At 40.9% G+C, this 19,043-nt stretch overlaps 1 protein-coding gene across 3 annotated transcripts in view; it reads right to left on the reverse strand.

The window, feature by feature from the left end:
* The window catches only part of PHKB (phosphorylase kinase regulatory subunit beta), a 195,880-nt gene that overhangs the window by 41,931 nt on the left and 134,906 nt on the right, over positions 1 to 19,043 (reverse strand). For all 3 annotated transcript variants that reach the window (XM_019535774.1, XM_019535772.1, XM_019535775.1), the window contains 2 exons: positions 4,346 to 4,401; positions 4,032 to 4,125 (listed from right to left, as the gene is read on the reverse strand). In XM_019535774.1, coding sequence (XP_019391319.1) covers positions 4,032 to 4,125; positions 4,346 to 4,401 — 150 coding nt within the window. The remainder of the gene's footprint in view (positions 1 to 4,031; positions 4,126 to 4,345; positions 4,402 to 19,043) is intronic.

The following is a 19,043-nucleotide window of genomic DNA, read 5'->3' on the forward strand; positions in this document are numbered from 1 at the left end:
AAAGTGCCCCCACCACCCTTTTGAAGTGCGGGGACACTGATACACGAAATGTGAGAGGCTGCCAGAGCATAGTAATTACTACGCTCCAGACAACCTGATTGAGTCTGCTCTGAATGTTGGAATTACAGGACATAAGAACAGCCTCCCTGCTCGTGTATAGGCACCCATAGTCCTCTTATCACCAGTTACTTAACCCAAGTAACCGTATTCAAGTAGAAAATTTTTTTAGATACAGTTCAATTTAAAAAAAGCTGTATTAGTGTCTGCATGTAACAAAAATCACAACTACATTAAAGCTCGTTACTCTTACAAATGCTATAGACCAGCAGGGACCAACATTTTTGACAGGCATGCCACAAATATAGCCCACACCCCCCCTGACTGCTACTCCACTCCTCTGCTTTCTGCTCCCTGCCCAATCTGCCATGTGCTGGTGTCACTTGTGACCCATGTGCAAAGGTTGGCCACCCTTGTTGCAGACCATACATGAATGGCAAGTTGCATATGGATTATAACTTAACACTAGATGGGGCTTATTTCTCTACGTCAACATAAAAAAAACAAAAACCACACAGGTAAGAGAATTCAGGGTTCACAAACATCAATTATTTCAGAAATTATAAAAGCTTATTTTCTCATTTAGAGAAGATTCATTATTTGGTTGTTTAAATTATAGTAAGTTTTTCTTTTAAAATAAACCCATTTAAAATGAAATCTGAACGTATGACAATATGTAAAGCCTACAACATTTCAATAAAAAATATCAATACTGAATCCCAGAGTCTTTACTGAAAGCTTTGAGATGCAAAGAAAGAACTTTAGTTACAGACTGAATGGTTCACTACAGCAAGAAAGAATCAGAGAGAAACATCTAACTTCTGAAGTCTAGCTTTGTAGGTATTGCATAGCAGGTTTGTATTAAAGGGCTTGATCTAGTGAGGGAACCCACTGGATTGTGGTAATGAGTAGAAGAAAACAGTGAAGTCATCATGGGCACAAGGACCCAGATTCTGGCTCCATAAGAAATGATTGCGTCTCTCATCAGGATTCACTGAGCCTGGAAGACAGATTCTTCCTGATTTAAAGCTTCCCAACTTGAGTTTTGATTGTCTCAATCATCAAATTATAATTGCTTAAATAAATGTATAGTTTAGTGTATCCTCGCAGATAGCAGAAAGAGCTGCAAAAAGAGCTGCTAAATCTAGTTTGGAGGCTCTATTTATCAGTAAATCTAAACCAATGAGAAAGCAAATTTCTTTAGAAAATAACTGAAGTCCAAATGGAAAAATTGATTAAAAATGAATGAAACATAAAATTTAAATCACCTTGATTTTCAGCCCACCTTGAAAGAATTTTTTTGTTAAAAGAAAAATGGAACTTGAATACATTTCCTTGAGGGTGTTCTCTTTGAATTGTAGTGACACAATGCTCTATGGTTTATTAAAATAACCTCTTCTTCCAGTAACAGATCTTCTCTTTGATTCATTACAGTTAAAAAACCCCAAAAAACCAACAAAAACCAAAACCCCAGAAGCTGTGTCAATTCAGGCTCTTTCTAATGGATTTGTTTTTTAAGTATCCATTATAAGATAGCCAATATTTTAGCTTTAAACATCATAAAGCTGGTTCATTTCCCAGAAATATATCAAATACTGTTCCCCAGAAGATTGTCAAGTTAACTGCTCTGGTTATCAATAGGCAGAAGTATTTGTAGAACTGGCATAATTAACTATCTGGATTATACAAGTCCTTCATAAAAAGCAAATACAGGTTCCTGTGTCAGCTTTTTCTGTTTTGTTAACACTAGCTTTTCTGCATTTCTTTCCTTCCCTCCTCAGGAGAAAACAGAGGGGTGGTGACAGCAGGGGCTGTGCAGCCAGGGGCAGTGTCAGGAGGACGTGGCTGGCAATAGAGCTTGGAAGGCACAATAGTTGTCAAAGGAACACTTGGGAAGAAGTCCTCTGCTCTGGTTGGCCCTGGGCCAGAGCAATTCAAGGGATATATGGAAATAGGTAGGAAGAAAACAGGAACAGTCAGCACAGATTCACCAAGGGCAAGTCATACCTGATCAACCTGATTGCCTTCTCGATGATATGACTCGCTCTGTGGATGTGGGGAAAGCAGCGGACATGATACACCTTGACTTTAGCAAGGCTTTTAATATGGTCTTCCAAAGCTTTCTTGCAAGCAAGCTAACGAAGTATAGATTGGATGAATGGACTGTAAGGTGGATAGAAAGCTGGCTGGATTATTGAGCTCAATGGAAAGCAATAATGGCTTTCCGCCTAGTTGGCACTTGGTATCAAGTGGAGTGCCCTAGGGGCCGGTCCAGAGGCCAGTTTTGTTCAATATTTTCATTAACAAATCTGGAAGATGAGATGGAGTGCACCCTCTGCATGTTTGCAGATGACACCAAGCTGGGGGGGCAAGGCTAGGATTTGGAGTGACTTTATTGAGTTTTGTGAAGGAATTAGAGGCCTCAAATTATCTCTAAGGGGAGAAGCATAAAGGTAGAGAAAAGGAACAAGTGAGAGGAGCTGCCAGAGCATGGCTTCAGGAAAGTCTTCTGATATATATGAAAGATCAGAAGTAAGGAGCTGGCACTAGCTGGGGGGAAAAGAGTTATGCCAATGAATTTAGACTGACTAAAGCTTGGTTCTCAGAGAAACCATCACCCATGCACAGATTTCTGAAAGAATGAATGAAAAAAGAAACAAACAAAAACTGAAATTAATGGCCAATCAAGTAGGGTTCTTTCCTGACGTGGTTTTTCTCATGAAGGGCACAGGACAGCAGGTTCCTGAACTACAAAGTAAAACAGGCCACAGGAAGATGAATGCGATTGTAGTCACAAATGAGAATGTGGCAAAGGTCAAGTAAAATTAGGAGTTTAGATTTGGGACTTACCATGGGGTGAGAAGCACCAAGGCTTCTGATTGGAATGTACAAGCTCAAGTTGTCTCACTCAACACGCTAATATAGACAATGAGCTATTGGTATCAGAACAGTAGGTCTAATGTCTGGAAAAAAGACCTGTGCCCACATATTACTAGAAATGTTAAAGACTCTGTTATCCTAATAAAACTAACAAGCTTAGAATGCATTTTAGTCAGTTTCAGATTCTAGAAGAAAGAGAAATATCATGTATGGGCAAAGAACCTGAAATCTGTTTAGAGATTAAATAGTTCAGGAAAAAATATTCCTGTGGGCAGCTAAAGAAGTGGCCTCAAGTCATGTTATCATTGCCATTTTATCAAGGCAGATTTGCAACAGCTTATTCATTATCTTTATTACTTCGTTACAGGCAAAACTAGGTTGGGCAAATGTGCGCAAAATGAAGGGAAGAAGCTATCTTTTTTGTGAAAAATTTGTTTCCTGATCTGTCTGTCCATGGTTTGCTGATTAAGAACAATGGCAATTAGCCATCAGGAGACAGCAGACTGCTTAGGTGTTCCACCAGTCTCCAAAAGAAGGAAGAGGTGGCACAACTAAATATATTTAGAAATAAAATTCTACATAGTGCTGGGTTTGTCATAGCTATTACTGGGGTGTTAATAAGGGCAACAAAAGTGCTAAGTTAATGATACTAAAACACTTACAGATAAACATAGGGCACTTCCTGTGTTTGGTGGTTGCTCTGATATGGCCCATGTGTCCACCTGATAACCACTACTCCTGAGGTTGTCTGGTCATTTTGTCAGTGTGCCAAGGAAATGAAGAGCCATTTGAAAATATGGATTTATCTGTCAACCCCAAACTATGGGTGCTCCCAGTGACTTATATCCAGTACACCAAGCTAAAATGGCTAGCACCCAGAGCTATACGAGACTGTAGATTTTGCCTATGGACTTCCTACCATTGGAAAAGGGAAGACATGAAGTCTTCACGTGTCCCACTCTTCCCCAGCTCTTGCTATTTTGCAATTTTTTTTTTTATATAGGAGGAAGAATTTAGAAGTTATACAGAAAAGTTGGTGAATTGTTTTCATTAAGAAAAATGCATAAATAAGTTATAACTGCAGAATCCCTTACTTTGACAAGTTCCTGTTGAGCCCATATCTGAATAGGTTCCACCTGTTGCGGAGTTTGTGTTTGAATTCCATATGTGTTCAGAAAAACTTGTAGACTATAAAACAAAATAACAGTGAGATTTCACCACAGACTAACTGCAGCCTAATTTTTAATAATGTTCTTGGTAGCAATAAATGAAGAAACAAAGCCATGAATATCATGCCAATTTACTAAATAAATATTCTCATTCATGATTTTTTGAAAACTAGCAAAGTTTTATCTCTGTTGCACTCAATCCTTCCTATAGAAATTGTTAAACAAAGTAAATGACTTACCGTTGACTTTCTGCTATCAAAGCCACATGGATGACCAAATCATTTTCTAGAGGCCCCTAAAAATCATGAGCAGACCAGAAAAAGATTAACAATACTTAAACATTTATTAATGATGAATGTCAACTGACTGCCTTCCTGCTTCTCCCTGCTATTCAATGCCTACAAAATCAATTTGACTGTGCAGACAGGGTAATGAAAAACCATGGAACTAAAAATCCATAAATCTCACAACTATCTGAGAAGTAATACTGTCATCAATGCTATTTTGAACGATGCATACTGTAGACTTAAGGCAAATTCCTTTGATATTAGTATTTATTTTTTTTTCAATGGACAAGTAGAAAATAAGTATGTGATTTATTCAGACTTGCAATATGCAGTAAAAATCCTTCAATTTATTTACCATAAAAATGCAAAGCTTTATTCCTGGTATTTTTATATATTTTCTTTACATCTGGTATTTTAAAATATGATAGTATAAAATGCAACCTTTGTAAAGATTGAAAGATTTAACTGATCAGATATCAGATAGTGTTGACATTGAAACAATAAACTAAAGATTTCAACATTTTTAATCTAAAAGTAAAAAGTACTCTTGGCCAGACAGCTTTTAATTGTAGTGTGTGAACAGTATGCCATATTACATAATAATAAACACAATTTCCAATGTTTATGACTAGCACATTAAAGATTTGTGAAATAAGTTACAGTATTTTGACAGGCAAAGAAATACAAATTAAATTTGCTGGGTGAAATCCTGACTATGTTGAAATCAGTGACCAAACTCCAATTGCCATTTTACTGGCAATGTGTTCACAAAGAGAAGTAAAACTGAGCAGAATTTCCATGGCAAAAATTAAGCAAAATTGCATTAAGTCCTAAAAATCTATCATCTCTAAATATATAACAATTACTTTCTCTTATATGTCTTTAGAGTAAAATATGGTTCAGATTACTAGCTAATTGTTTATTCACCAGCTACTTGTCAAATCCAGTTATCACTTACGAGTTCACACAATAAAATCTTATTTCTGCTGGAGTTTGCAGAACAACACATAGGTATTTCCAACACTTTGTAATATACACTATAGGAAACTGGGTAGCAAAATGGAAATTCAAATATCATAACAGTGGTCCCACCAGGGAAGCAACAGTTAATCATAATCAGCAATCTACCAAATATTTGCAAATAGAAAGGTATATCGGTTGTCTACCCAGTTAACTCAGTTTGTTATATTTTGTTCTAGAAGGAGAGAGACAGAGAGAGTGCGAGTGAGTGAGAAATGAAGGAAGTACCTGTCTGTACTTAACTCATATATGACCCTGGTGCATTTTGGGACCTACCTTACACACAGGACTCAGCTAATCACACCTGTCATCCAACAAACTGAGTACAACTGGGTGACCAGGTACAGCACACCAGAGACTAATCTAACCTGAGTTCGATGAAGTTCCAATCAGGGGAACCCTTTTTTGACCATCCAGCCTATCACACAGCTGAGTGTAGTTCTATGAACAGTTGGACTTCTGCTTAAGCCATTTCTAGCTGTCATCCAAGAAAATTACATTGGTGACCTAACTGGCATATTACCAGGACAGCTAGTTTAAGACAGTATCACCAAAGAGAATTAGGATGTTGTTACTGGTTAAATGAGGGGTGGGCAAAGACAGCCCACGAGCTGGATCTAGTCCATCAGGTAATTATATCCACCTCGTAGCTGCCCCTGTGGCACTCTTGTATGGAACTGAGTCCCATCCACTCCCACCCAGGGCAGCCCATGCTGTGCTCCTGCCTGCACCTACCCTGTGCCCACCAATGGCACTGCCCTGGCCCCAGCCAGTACACCGGGCAGCCAAGTGGGTGCAAGGTGGCCAGGAGCTGGAGCCTCATGCTGGGGCAGAAACCACCTGGCTGCAGCTTGCCCCCTTTCTGGCTGGGCAGGTGGTGCCCTGCACTACCTGCTGCCTAGAACAGCACAGTAGGGGCAGGATGAGGAGGAGCCGTTGGAGGTGGGGAAAGCCGACCAGTACCCGGGCAGCTGCAGGAGCAGTGGCAGCAGCCTCACTGGTGTGCTAACTGGGGCTGGGGCCAGGGCCAGAGTGAGAGTCAGGGACACACTGTTGGTAGGTGAAGGGTGGGTCAGGCAGGAGCTTGGTACAGGCTGCTCTGAGCAGGAGCAGCCAGGGCTTGGCCCCATGCAGAGTGCCATGGAGGCAGCTGTGGGTTGGATGGTGGGGAGGTGCAGGCTGCTCCTACACTGCACTGCATGGGCCAACTCTGCTATATGTGCCCCTCTGCCCAGCTCCCCCTCAGGCTGGCTCCCAGGACCTAGTGCAAAGCCACCACCCCCACCATATAAGAGTAAGACTTTATTTTGAGCTGTTATGCAATCATCTCTAGATAGAGTACTAAAAAAAACAAAATCAGGAAAAAAAATTTTTGAAATAAAATTAAAATACGTTATTTCACAGAAATTTGGGCTGGAAGGGACCCCGGAGGATCACTGAGTCCAGCCCCCTGCCCCAGGGGCAGGAAGTCAGCAGGGATCATAGCATCCCAGCAAGATAAGCATCCAAATGTGCACTGAAGGCATTCAAAGTGGGTGCCTGAACCGCCTCCAGTGGCAGTCTATTCCAAAACTTGGGGGCTCGGACAGTGAAGAAGTTCTTTCTTATGCCCAGCCTGAATTGGTCGCAAGACAGTTTGTGATGGTTCAATATTGTCATCCCTTGGGGCACTCCGGTGAACAGACGTTCCCCCAGATCCTGATGAGCACCCCTGATAAATTTATAGGTGGCCATCAGATCACCCCTGAGCCTGTGCTTTTCTCATCATAAGGTCTGTTTTCCTGACCTCTGATCATGCGTGTGGCTCTTCTCTGCACCCTCTCAAGCTTCTCCACATCCTTTTTGAATTGTGGAGCCCAAAACTGGATGCAGTACTCTAGCTGCGGCCTCACCAAAGCTGCCGACGCCCTGGGATTTGCTTGAGAAGCATGTATGGATGCAAACCAGCGTTTTGCTCACTTCACTAGCCACATTATCTTACTGAAGGCTCATGTTCATCTTGTGGTCAGTCATGACCCCTAAGTCCCTTTCATCTGTAGTGCTAACCAGCGTAGCACTGCCAAGCCTATAAGGATGCTGCAGGTTTTTCCTCCCAAGAGGAGAACCTTGCATTTTTTGGTGTTGAACACCATCAGGTTTTCGTCTGCCCATTTCTTGAGCCTGACAAGATCCGCCTGGATCACCCTCCTGTCCTCAGGTGTGGATGCTTTACCCCAGAGTTTGGTGTCGTCATCAAAACTTGGCCAGTCCGTTTCTGACACTAACGTCCACATTCTTGATGAAGATGTTAAACAGTATAGACAGAGCCTAGAGGGACCCCACTGGTGACAGCAGGAGCCAATCATCTTGGTATGTTGACCACCACCCTCTGGGTCCTACCGCAGAGCCAATTCCCCAACCAGTAGATCGTAGTGAGGTCAAGGCTGCAGTTAGCCAGTTTAGCCAAGAGGTGATCATGGGATACCAGATCGAAGGCTTTTTTAAAGTCAAGATATACAACGTTGATCTCTTCCCCTTGTCCAGGTGATTAGTCGCCTGGTCATAAAAGGAAATGAGATTGGTCAGGCAAGACCTATCCACAACAAATCCATGCTGGGTATCCCTCAGGATATTGCCTTCAGCCAGTCTGTTAAGGATGGCCTCTTTGAAAATCATTTCCAAGACCCTCCCCAGGATGGAGGTCAGGCTGATGGGCCTGTAGTTAGCCAGATCTACTTTCCTCCCTTTCTTGAAGATAGACATTACACTGGCCCTCTTCCAATCATCGGGCACTTCACCAGAGTGCCAAGAGCTCTTGAAGATACATGCCAGGGGCTGAGCCATGATACTTGCCAGCTCCCTGAGTACCCTTGGGTGCAACCCATCAGGGCCAGCTGACTTGAAGGTATCCAGCCTGTTACTGTGTTCCTTCATGAGGTCAGCTTCGATGGAGGGCAAGGAATCCCCCTCACTTGGGCCTCCCTGATCCATAGTGGGCAGGGCCATCCCATGGGACTGATGAAAAACCGATGCAAAGTACCCATTTAGCAAATTCGCTTTTTCCTGTTGCCCCATCTGGTTTAGCAGGGATCCAATGTTGCCCTTGCTTTTCCTCTGGCTCCCCACATATCTAAAAAATGACTTTTTATTGTCTTTGATTTTTGTACCTAGCTGGAGTTCCATCACAGCCTTGGCTTTCCTGGTTTGCTCTCTGCAGGTCTGGACCAGAGCAGAGTATTTCTCCTTGGTGGTGGTTCCAGTCCTCCATCCTTTGTAAGTCTTCTGACAAGCTTCCTTAGTTTGTCAAAGTCAACTTTCCTGAAGTTGAAGACTTCTGTATTACTGACTGACTTGCCAGTTACAGTAGAAGTTTGATTTTTAATTTATGATTTTTTTTTTTATCTATATGTGAAAATGATATCTTCTGAAAGATTTTGTGTGTGCAGCCCTTGATATCTCACCAAAACTTGTTAAGTGGCCCTTCAGCCGAAATAATTGCCCATCCCTGGATTAAACCAATATGATCATTAATACCATAAAAAAGCTGGATGGCAAATAACCTTTTTTCAGGCATCAAATTCAATACATCACTGTAAATATCTCAAAATTAGAATTGTGTCCCTGTTTTATGGAGTGTCTTGGCTGTTCTATTTTTATCATTGAAGAGATTGAGTTTCTTAAGACTCTTATTTGAAATAAAAGCCTGAAGAAAGATCTTTGAGGAAAGGGGTTAGTGCCAACTCTGCTTAGGTTTCTCCACAGTAAGCAGAAGGAAGAAGTCAAGTTCTAATTCAAATTCCCTATTTCCAGATGATAAAGTATCTAAATTTGTTGGGTAATTGAATTCTTGTTGCTCAAAGGTGTAAGTAAAACAATTTTTATCTATAAATTTTACTACAAAAGTCTAAAAAATATCTGGGACAAAAAAGGAGTTAATAAAAATAAACTGCTGATTCCCTCATTTCTCATTTAAATCTATGTAGTGGTGTGCAGGATTTCATGGACTGCTGCACTTGATGAAGTACGTTATCAGAAGGTACTGCAGTCTTTTAGGTGACTTGCTGCTTCAGTCATATTTATTTTAGTAGACCCGGTTGTGTGAAACCTAAATAGACCTTGGGAAAAATACTTTGAAAAAAACTATTTTAATGGATTTAACTAGCATATTAATGTATAACTAGTATGCTTTTGTATATTAAGCAGAAGACAAGTATCTTTGTGTTTTAGTCTTTTAAGTCCTGGGGAAAAAAAGTGGAAAGTTATAGCTCTAAATAATTTGAAAGCATTATAAAACTGGGCTCTCCAACTGGTGGCCCATAGTGGGTTATTATACAGTCTCTGAACTCCTTCCCCTGCTGCCGCCCTTACTATCACTCTGGCTACTGCTGCTGCAGCTGGGATCTCTAGGTTCCTCTCCCCTCCCTCAGCTTTCACTTCCTGCTCCCAACCTGGAGGACAGGGCAGCAGAGCCCCTTGTGCTAGGGTAAACCACAACATGGTGTAGTGAGTACAGTGGAAGAAGGGGCCATCTGGATGCACAGTGCAATGGGAGGGAGTTGCAGCCAATGGCCTGTGGGTTTACACTGGTGAGGCAGTCCCTGGTGGTATAGTCCATGCAGTATGTGGCCCCTGTCCGCATAGAATTTGGGCAGCCATGATATAAAATATCTTTCTGGAAAAAACACATTAGTACTAAAAATATAACTTTAGGGCCAAATATTCAGATAGTTTAGGGAGTGCACCTATGTACCTAATAATGTAAATATGGTTCCTGCATAACTGGATAGGCACCAGTAGCAATATAATGTTTAGAAAGCCCTGAATATATCCAGTCAGTTCAAGAGAACGTCAATGCCTATACCTGTAGTGTACTCATTTTAAAGACAGTAAATGCTATTTCATACTTCTGGTATACTTTGACTCCTGTACAAGGACTAACTACTAACTTAGATGCAACACTGAAGAAAAGAAGTTTTAACATGGGTACTTCTAAATTTGAAAAACAAATATGCTTCATTCTAATATATTTAAGGTTATTCAAAATACTGAAAATTCTTCAAAATGCCTGTGCATATGCTGCACGTTGTGCACTGTTTATTTGCGCACAATTACCAGCCATCTTGAAAATAAAATTGCCCTCCTCCCCCCAAAAGAAAGGGTTTCATTTGGAACATTCCTTCCAGTATCAGTAATGAAGACATATGTCTCCAATTCCAGACACCTAAGTTAATGACTCGCAGAGCCCAAAAGGGATTTATCCAATTTTGCTTTCAGGTTAGAGAACCTCACTATTTGATGAGGAATACCATTTGGGAAACAATGTCTGGATCATTAAGTCTAGTCCCCCAAATTCACAACCTTTTGTCTAAAGGATCAGCAATATCATATATTCTACCCTGCTATGTGCTATAGTAAAAAATGCTATGTGAAAAAAAGTAAAAATAAAAAGCACTCTACAATGTGCCACAAGTACAGACCACGGGAGACAATGGCCATGGCAATATCAGAGAATGCACTAGATTAATAGGGTATCCGATAATCTCAGGAAGAGGATCACCCCCTGTTCTTAAAGGAAATTTTTGTGTGTGCTCAGAACTCAGTAGCTGAATTCATCTTGCTACATTGACAAGTTCGGTTATGATTTTTACAGCTGAATTTTATAAATAAAGCAGTAATATATCCTCTTTCATATGGTGCAAGAAAACGCATTGACAAGATTTCCTTAATATATTTATCTGATCTATTTTCTATTTAGAAACTGGTCCCTAAATCCCACAATACTTTAATAAGCAAAATAGTACTGCAATAAATTTGATCTTGTAGATATTAAAGAGGATCCTCAAACAGGCTTTTGTAAAAGACAAGTTACTGGAAAGGAGTTACTGACAGTGATTGTGAACCATCTACATGGTACAGTACAGTTAGTGAAGTACAGATACACACGTATAAAAAAAGTTAATTATTGAGAAATTATGTTTAAATGAAACATTACAGAACAAATGCCACTACAAATAAAAATATGGAATATATCTAACAGTAGTATCGCAAAGCGGAACTGACTGGATTGCTACTTCACACTTCGTTCTACTTTGGAAGAGAATACGAGTGTTACTGAGCACTCCACAGACTAGAACTCCACACTGCTGGTTTCACATTGAACTTGTGCTGCACCACACAAAAATAACATGTTTAGCACTTAATTAGGATAGCCAGCTTCAGCTATTTTGCTATATGTACCAACTGATATTTACTACTTAATGGTCTTTACATTTACTATACTACCCAACAAATTGTTTTGGGATGAGGTATGTAGCTAAGGCGTTCAATCTAAATAATACTCCATTTACAAAAAAATAATTTAAAAGTCAGGGGTGTCAAAGATAGAGCCCGTGGAGCGGTATCATCCACCCTTTGAAGGCTCCTTGAGTGGCAGGAAATACATGGGTAAGGCAAAAAGGAACAGGGCCTGCCACCAAACTCCTCTTTATGGAGCCCCATTTGGGACATGTGTCTTCAATGGAGGGACAAGTGATAAGTGAATTAAACCAGCACAGCTCAAGACCTCACAGTAGTTAATACTGTTGCTCACCCTACTGCCAAAAGTGGACCCAGCTCCATCCCAGAAGTAGTCCTGTGGTCCAGATCCAGCTCAGAGGGTGGGGGGTGAAGGGAAATTGACATTTCTGTTTAAAGTCATTTGAGCCGACCATATTTTTATGTATGACTAAATGGACTGTAATGGAAAACAAGCAAAAGGTCTTTAGAGAGAAAAGTTTTCACATTACAGTTGATTGTAAGCAATCCTAAATATAGTCCATCCTTGTATATCTCTTGGCTCTCAAGGGAAGAGAGCGTTTGAGAATTTAGTCAAATTTTGCTTTCAGTTCATCAAATAAAGAATAATTTGTGCTCATTAATTTTCATTTGTAGAACCTGCTAGCTTAACAACACCATATATTTTTCATTATACTGGAACTCTTTTACAGAGTGCTAAAACATTTGAGACAGTTTTTAAAAGATAATTTACTGTAAGTTAACATACATTAAGATGCATTTTAAAATTAAAATCTTGCCAGAAAAAACACCCTGGAAAAACGACATATACTTTTGACTTAAAAACGTGATAGAATCTCCCATTAAGTTTAAGGCCGTTACCCTATTAAGCTATATCTTTAAGCTTCTTCAAAGAGTTTTACTCAGCACTGCTCACTCAAATGATGGATAAAGTACAACAACTGGTTCAAATGTTTTACCATCTTTATTTAGATGGAGTACCCAGGACTCCACCAATGTACCAGCACTGTCAGCTATTCTCCCAAGCATGGGGCACTGTAAAGGCAAGTCTTTAAAAAGATAATGTTATTCACCTGCAACTGTAATTTTTCACACTTCATTTGCCATTTGTAGGTGCACATTCCCCTTACCTTCCATTTCTAATTCTTTGGGTCTTTCATTGTTATTTCAAACAATGAAAAACAACTAGAGCTGGAATCTATTAGATATCTTCTTGTGTATCCAAGCATCCAGTATAAGGCTATGAGTATGAGCCTGTTTTCTAGTTGGTTGCAACATAGCTAATCCCCAATTTCCAGATATGAAGAGGTTGTATTGCAACGATATTTAGGCTAGGGACAGAACTTGCATATAAGCCAGTGTAAGTGATTGGCAACTCATTTAAACCTGTAATGGAACATAAGTTCAGTGCACATAAACTGCTTTCAAAATGGCGAAAACTGGTTTAAGGTAAACCTGGATGGATGTAGTATCAGACTCAACTGATTTAGGTTAAATCAGTTTGGTGAACTTCTGTCCCAAATCCCCTCCAGATTCAAGTTAACTCACAGTCTCCCAGCATGCCTTGCCCCTCCCCCTGCTTTCCCCCCCCACAATTGCAAGCTTCCCCTTGCAGAATGGGCGGGATAGTCTTGGTCCAAGCTCTCTGTTCCAGTGAAGCAGGGAGGCTTGTTCTACCACTCCCCAGCTTTTGGCCTGAGCCACTGCAGGAATGTGGCTGCACTTCTGGAATCAAAAGTAAATGTCTGTTCACTTGCTGATTGGCTCAATCTACACAGCTCAGATTAACCTGTGATTCAGCTTTGGGATTTCTGACCATCTGTATTTAGCCTTAAGTACTAATATTAACGCAAGAGTCCTACATGGCTATATTTGAGCAATACGTGTTCACTGCATTTAAACTACTGTTCTTGAACTCCACATATAGACAAGTAGCCTTCATGTCATCAAATTTGTTTTCAAGATACTATATAAAAACTCCATGCAGATTAACATCTGAAGTTATCTGCATTTTGTGAAACAAACTTAGGTCTAATTATCTTGTTTTATTAATAATGAGAATAAAATTAACAAATTAGACTGTTTCAAGCACCCTATAAATTACTAAATGCACCAATGTGACTGAATTTTGTTTTCTTTCAAAGAGAATGAAATAATTTAAATTTAAATTAATATATTTTTGTTAACTATGGGGGAAGGGAACAAAGCATTAAGGAAAGAAACTGGCCTTGGTTTTTGAAGACATAATTAAAATAGCTTGCGTTCTAGTTTCATATTCCATTTTTAGTCAATTTCCTAACACTTCAAAGCAAGTACTGAATAGGCTTCCTGAAAGTCTTACTGCATGCTGATTTTGCATAAATTAACTAAATTAGATAAAAATGGCATAATCAAACATTCAGATTAACCAAGCAAGTGTAAAATATAGAACAAAAAAGCAAACAAGGAAGAAAAAAAAATTGAGGAAAAAAGGCAAAAGGAGAAAAAAAAGGCGTTTGGTAGGTTAGACATTAGAAAAAAAATCCTTGCAACCAATCTGGTAACTGGTCTTTGAGTTCAAGTGATGTTTATGAACAAACATGGCAGAAGTAGGGCAGGGGGGCACAACTAATTGATTCAGAGTGGTATGCATTTTCATAGGCAACAACCTACTTGCTCAGACACTAGTAACAGCTTGGTAGAAAAAATGGGTGTTATATGGAAGGGGAAACCTCTTTAATAAGAAAGTAAAAAGTGGGTTGATTAGGTCAACTGAGATGATTAGGTCAATGAATCCCTTGAAAGACACTGGAGTTGACAGCTGGCCAAGAAATGGGATAGGAACACCAGATGTTACCATTTGTGATGCTTGGTCCAGTGATCATGTGGTCTGTATTGATGTGGGGGGCACAGTAGGCATCTGGGTCTGTAACAAGGCTAGGGGGCTTGGTAAGAATTGGTAGGAATTAGGTAGCCTTTTGCTGGAGAGACATTATTTGAGATTGGGGACCTGCCTATAAACCAGGACAGGCTTATCCAAAGACTAGCTTGAGATGAACATTATTTTCCAGGAGCACTTGCATGGGGGGGCATCATTAAGGATGTGTTTAAGGCAGCAATTTATCAATATTTTTAGACTTGAGGTACCCTTTGTTTGACTGAAGGCACTTCAGCTATTATCTTTCTTTTGTTTTTTTACTATGAAAAAATAATAGACAATTCTTCTGTTACAAAGAACCCAGAAAGACTGTTTGACACTGCGTTTCTACTTGAAATTTTTGGGTAGGGACAGACATTACATATAAACCGGTTTAAGTGATCAGCAATTGATGTAACCCTGTAACAGAACAGATGTTCAGTGCACATAAATGAGTTTGAAAACAGCTGAAATCAGTTTGAGATAAATGTGGTTGAATGCAGTATCAGACTTAACTGATTTGTGTCAAACCGGTTTATGCAATGTCTGTCCCAGAGCCCTTCCTGGTTTAACTTAAACCAGAGTCCTTCAGCATCCCAGATGCTTTGCATCCTTGGGCAGGGCTCTCAGCCCCAGAGCAGGGCTGGTCCCACACCTCTGCTCCCTGGGGGGAATGCAGTTACAGCAGGGTCTGCCTGGCTTCCCCTTGCCCCACCCCCACTCCTTTGTCAAGAAAGGATTCCCCTCCCATTCCCTCCCCTCCCCTCCCCTCTCTCACAGCACAGACCACAGCCAGCACACGGTATGCTAGCTAACGCTGAGAGGTGTGTGTAAGGATGAAGGCAAACACAACGGTGTCCGCTTAGGGCTTTTTGGAGCTAATCAACAGGTTAGCTGGTAATGTCCCTCCATTCTTTCCTTGGAAAATGTTATTTAAAAAGAGCTTGAACTAATGAGAGGCCTTTGCTTTCTTGATGGAGTGCTAAACGCTGTGTTACGAACTCCCTGCTGGCTCCCTCATTGATCAGAAGCAGCAAGGTGGGAGGGAACCCTTCCATAATCAAAGTGTCCTCCTGGGGCCTGGACACACCCCGCCCTCAGCTCAGCACTGTAGAAGAGAAGGGAGGGCTACTCTAGTTTCTAGCTGGAGCCACTGCAGGCGTATGCCTGCACTTCTTCAGTTCAGAGGGAATGTCTATGTAATTGCAAACCAATTCAACCTAGGTAGGTTACATTAACCTGCCTAGATTGAATCAATTCAGGCTCAGGCTTTTTGAATGTCTGTCCCTAGCCTTTGAATTTATCTTGTGAATCATGTGTGGATGTTTGGACACTTAACAGCATTAATATTACATGGCACCCTTAAAGGATCTTGCAACACCTCAGTTGTAACACTGCTATATATTTGTCAATAAACATGTAACATACCATTGCTCTGGAAAGCCCAGCAGCATATTCGACCAGGAAAAGCAGTTACTTTCTTTAGACTTCTGGCACCAACACGAACGATAGATTAGCTAGATCACTATTGCTGTAGAAGCAATATTTACTGTCCTAACTCTACACTTATTACAAGAGATATTTTGCAATCTACCTCTACACTAATGACTACATTCTTTTAAAAGCTAAACCATATGCTTAGTGGGAGCTGCTAAACAGCTTTGAAATAAGTCTGAAGTACTTCCAGGAAAATTTCAGGGAGTTTTGTTTTTTATCTTTTCTAGTCTGCCCATCCTTTAAAATCTATGAGGCAGTCTTGTCAGTGATCTTGCCAAAGCTATTCCTTGAAAGCCACCCCCTTTCTCCCTGTGCCGAAAAAAACTGATTAGGAGGAGAACCAACTTGAAAGGGGAGGGTACAGCCTCTAACCTGTTTGAATACTCACTCTTTGATTGAAAAACTAGGGAGCAGAAAGAATGTACACGTCAGGAAATACAGAAAGACTAACAAATGCCAAGGAGAAGTTTATCAAGACATACAGCTTCTCATACAACTAGCCTACAAAAGTCCATGATTCTCACAGAGTTGAATCCCACCAGTCACAGCACAACACCATAGATCTGTTATGACTATGGTGACAGATGATAGAACAAGGAGCAAGGGGCTCAAGCTGCAGCAAGGGAAGTTTAGGTTACATATTAGGAAAAAACTCTCAGCCTGGGGGGTAGTAAAGCACTGGAACAGGTTACCTAGAGAAGTTGTGGAATCTCCATCCTTGGATGTTTTTAAGACCTGGCTAGACAAAGCTTTGGCTGGGATGATCTAGTTGGGGCCGATCCTACTCTGAGCATGGGGTGGACTAGATGACCTCCTGAGGTCCCTTTCACTTCTCATTTCTTGTGATTCTAAGAAGCTTGTGTGCAGGGAAAGAACGTTGTGCTCATTGTGGTCATCTCCATATCAGTACTTCTGTACCAACACTTCTCATCCTGGGTTTCTCAGCCTCTCCCCTTGTGTTTGCCTGAAGCAGCTGAAAAGACACCTTTGTGCCTCTTTTGTGTGTAAGTGGGGATAACTTTAGACAGAATGTCTTTGCCCTTCAGCAGCTCCTTTTACAAGCAACAGGGCTCTTCTCTCCTGTTTTGAGATGTGTCTTTTAAATTACCATTAAAACAGCCTTAGCCTACCTAGATTTACTTTTGTTATGAACTAACGTAGACAAAACAGTTTTATTATCTGATGATGTAAGCTGTTGCCTACAAATCCCATGATTCTCTGAACTAGTATCTTGTGAGACTGGTTAGTCTGATGTGCTGATGGTGAGCATGTGTATGGTACAGGGACTGGAAAGAAAAAATTGCATCAGATCTGTTTTCCTTGACGCCACCTCAATATAATTTCCTTGCCTAGTCTTCTTCCCAGCTCCTTATGTGAACTCAGTCTCCCTCTCCAAACCTACTGGCTTCCAGTCCTCATGTTCTGTTTCCCAATCTCTTTGCCCTACCTGTCTCAAAGTACATCTATACTGAATGTCAAAGTATATTGCAGAGATATATGAGCTAGCTGTAAGCAAGCTCATTTGAGTACCTAAAGGAGTCTGTAGCTCTGGAGCATGGTGCTCAGCATGAACTAATTTATTCTGTTTATGAGGTATTCTTTTACATCGACAAAACAATATTATTTCCTTAGTCTCAATGCCCAAAATAGCTGAACTGGTTTTGTTTTTCCCCCCCCAAAAAAAAAAAATTATTTCCTGACACACCCATCAGGGAAAGCTTCAAGACAGAAGATTGATAACTATTATAAACATTTGCAAATGAGATCCATCTTCTAATGGGAAATGCTGGTCAACCTTAATAACAGCCAGTATAACTTACCTACCACAGGAACAATGCAAATGTTACTGGTCAGAATGGTCTTTGAGGACAAAATATGAACATAATTACAAAAGATGCATCTAACCCATCCATAACAGCTCATCTAATCCAAGGGTGCTCAATCCCTGGCCTGCAGGGCTCATGGATCCAGAATTTTGGAAGGAGGGGAATGATAGCAATTAACACTGCCATGGCTCCCCCACTGCCAAATTTCCAAGCCCTGTGCAGCTGGATTGGACCCCAGCTGAGCCACTGCTCAGGCCTTGGCCAGGATGTTGCCATGTGGCTGGACTGGTCTTTGGCCACATCAACCCTGCACTTATGGCGCGCACTCAGGGATTGGGTCCTGGTCATGCCAACATCATGCACCCAGCTGGGGCAGCACAGCATGCAAGATTGGGCCCATGGACCAGAACCAGTTTATGGACAAACCTGAAACTCCTTCTCCAGCCTGCAATATGGAATGGTTGGGCATCACTGATCTAATCCAATGCTCAGTCTATAAAAGTGATCAGTACAAGATTATTCAAAAGCAAAACAAGAAAATCTGTAAAGGAATAACTTGCCTTGACAAAGTATCTTCTTATTTGTTGAAAGGCAAGGATTGCTTTGCGTGATATCGTATTTTGGACCAACTGCATAGTTGGGATAGGGTTAGACAAGCTTTGAAATGTAAAACATACTTCTTGACATCTAAGGAGAAAAGTCAGCTATCTATCACACAGTGGTTTTTCACAGATTTCATACACATTAGAGCTGGAAAGGACCTCAGAAGATCATCGAGTCCAGCCCATCGCCCAAAGGGCAGGAAGTCAGCTGGGGTCATAGGATCCCAGCAAGATAAGCATCCAGTTTGCTCTTGAAGGTGTTCAATGCAGGTAATTGAACCACCTCCAATGGCAGGCTGTTCCAGAACTTGGGGGCTCGGATAGTAAAGAAATTCTTCCTTACGTCCAGCCTGAAACAGTCTTGTAGTAGTTTATGACTGTTTGACCTCGTCATCTCTTGAGGTGCTCTGGTGAACAAACGTTCCCCCGGATCCTGGTGGTCACCCCTAATAAACTTATAGGTGGCCATCAGTTCACCCCTGAGCCTGCGCTTTTCCAGGCTAAAGAGCCCCATGGCTCTCAGCCTGTCATCATAA

Source organism: Crocodylus porosus, unplaced genomic scaffold, assembly GCF_001723895.1.
Source record: "Crocodylus porosus isolate Cpor-Errol unplaced genomic scaffold, CroPor_comp1, whole genome shotgun sequence".
NCBI classification, from domain to species: Eukaryota; Metazoa; Chordata; order Crocodylia; family Crocodylidae; genus Crocodylus; species Crocodylus porosus.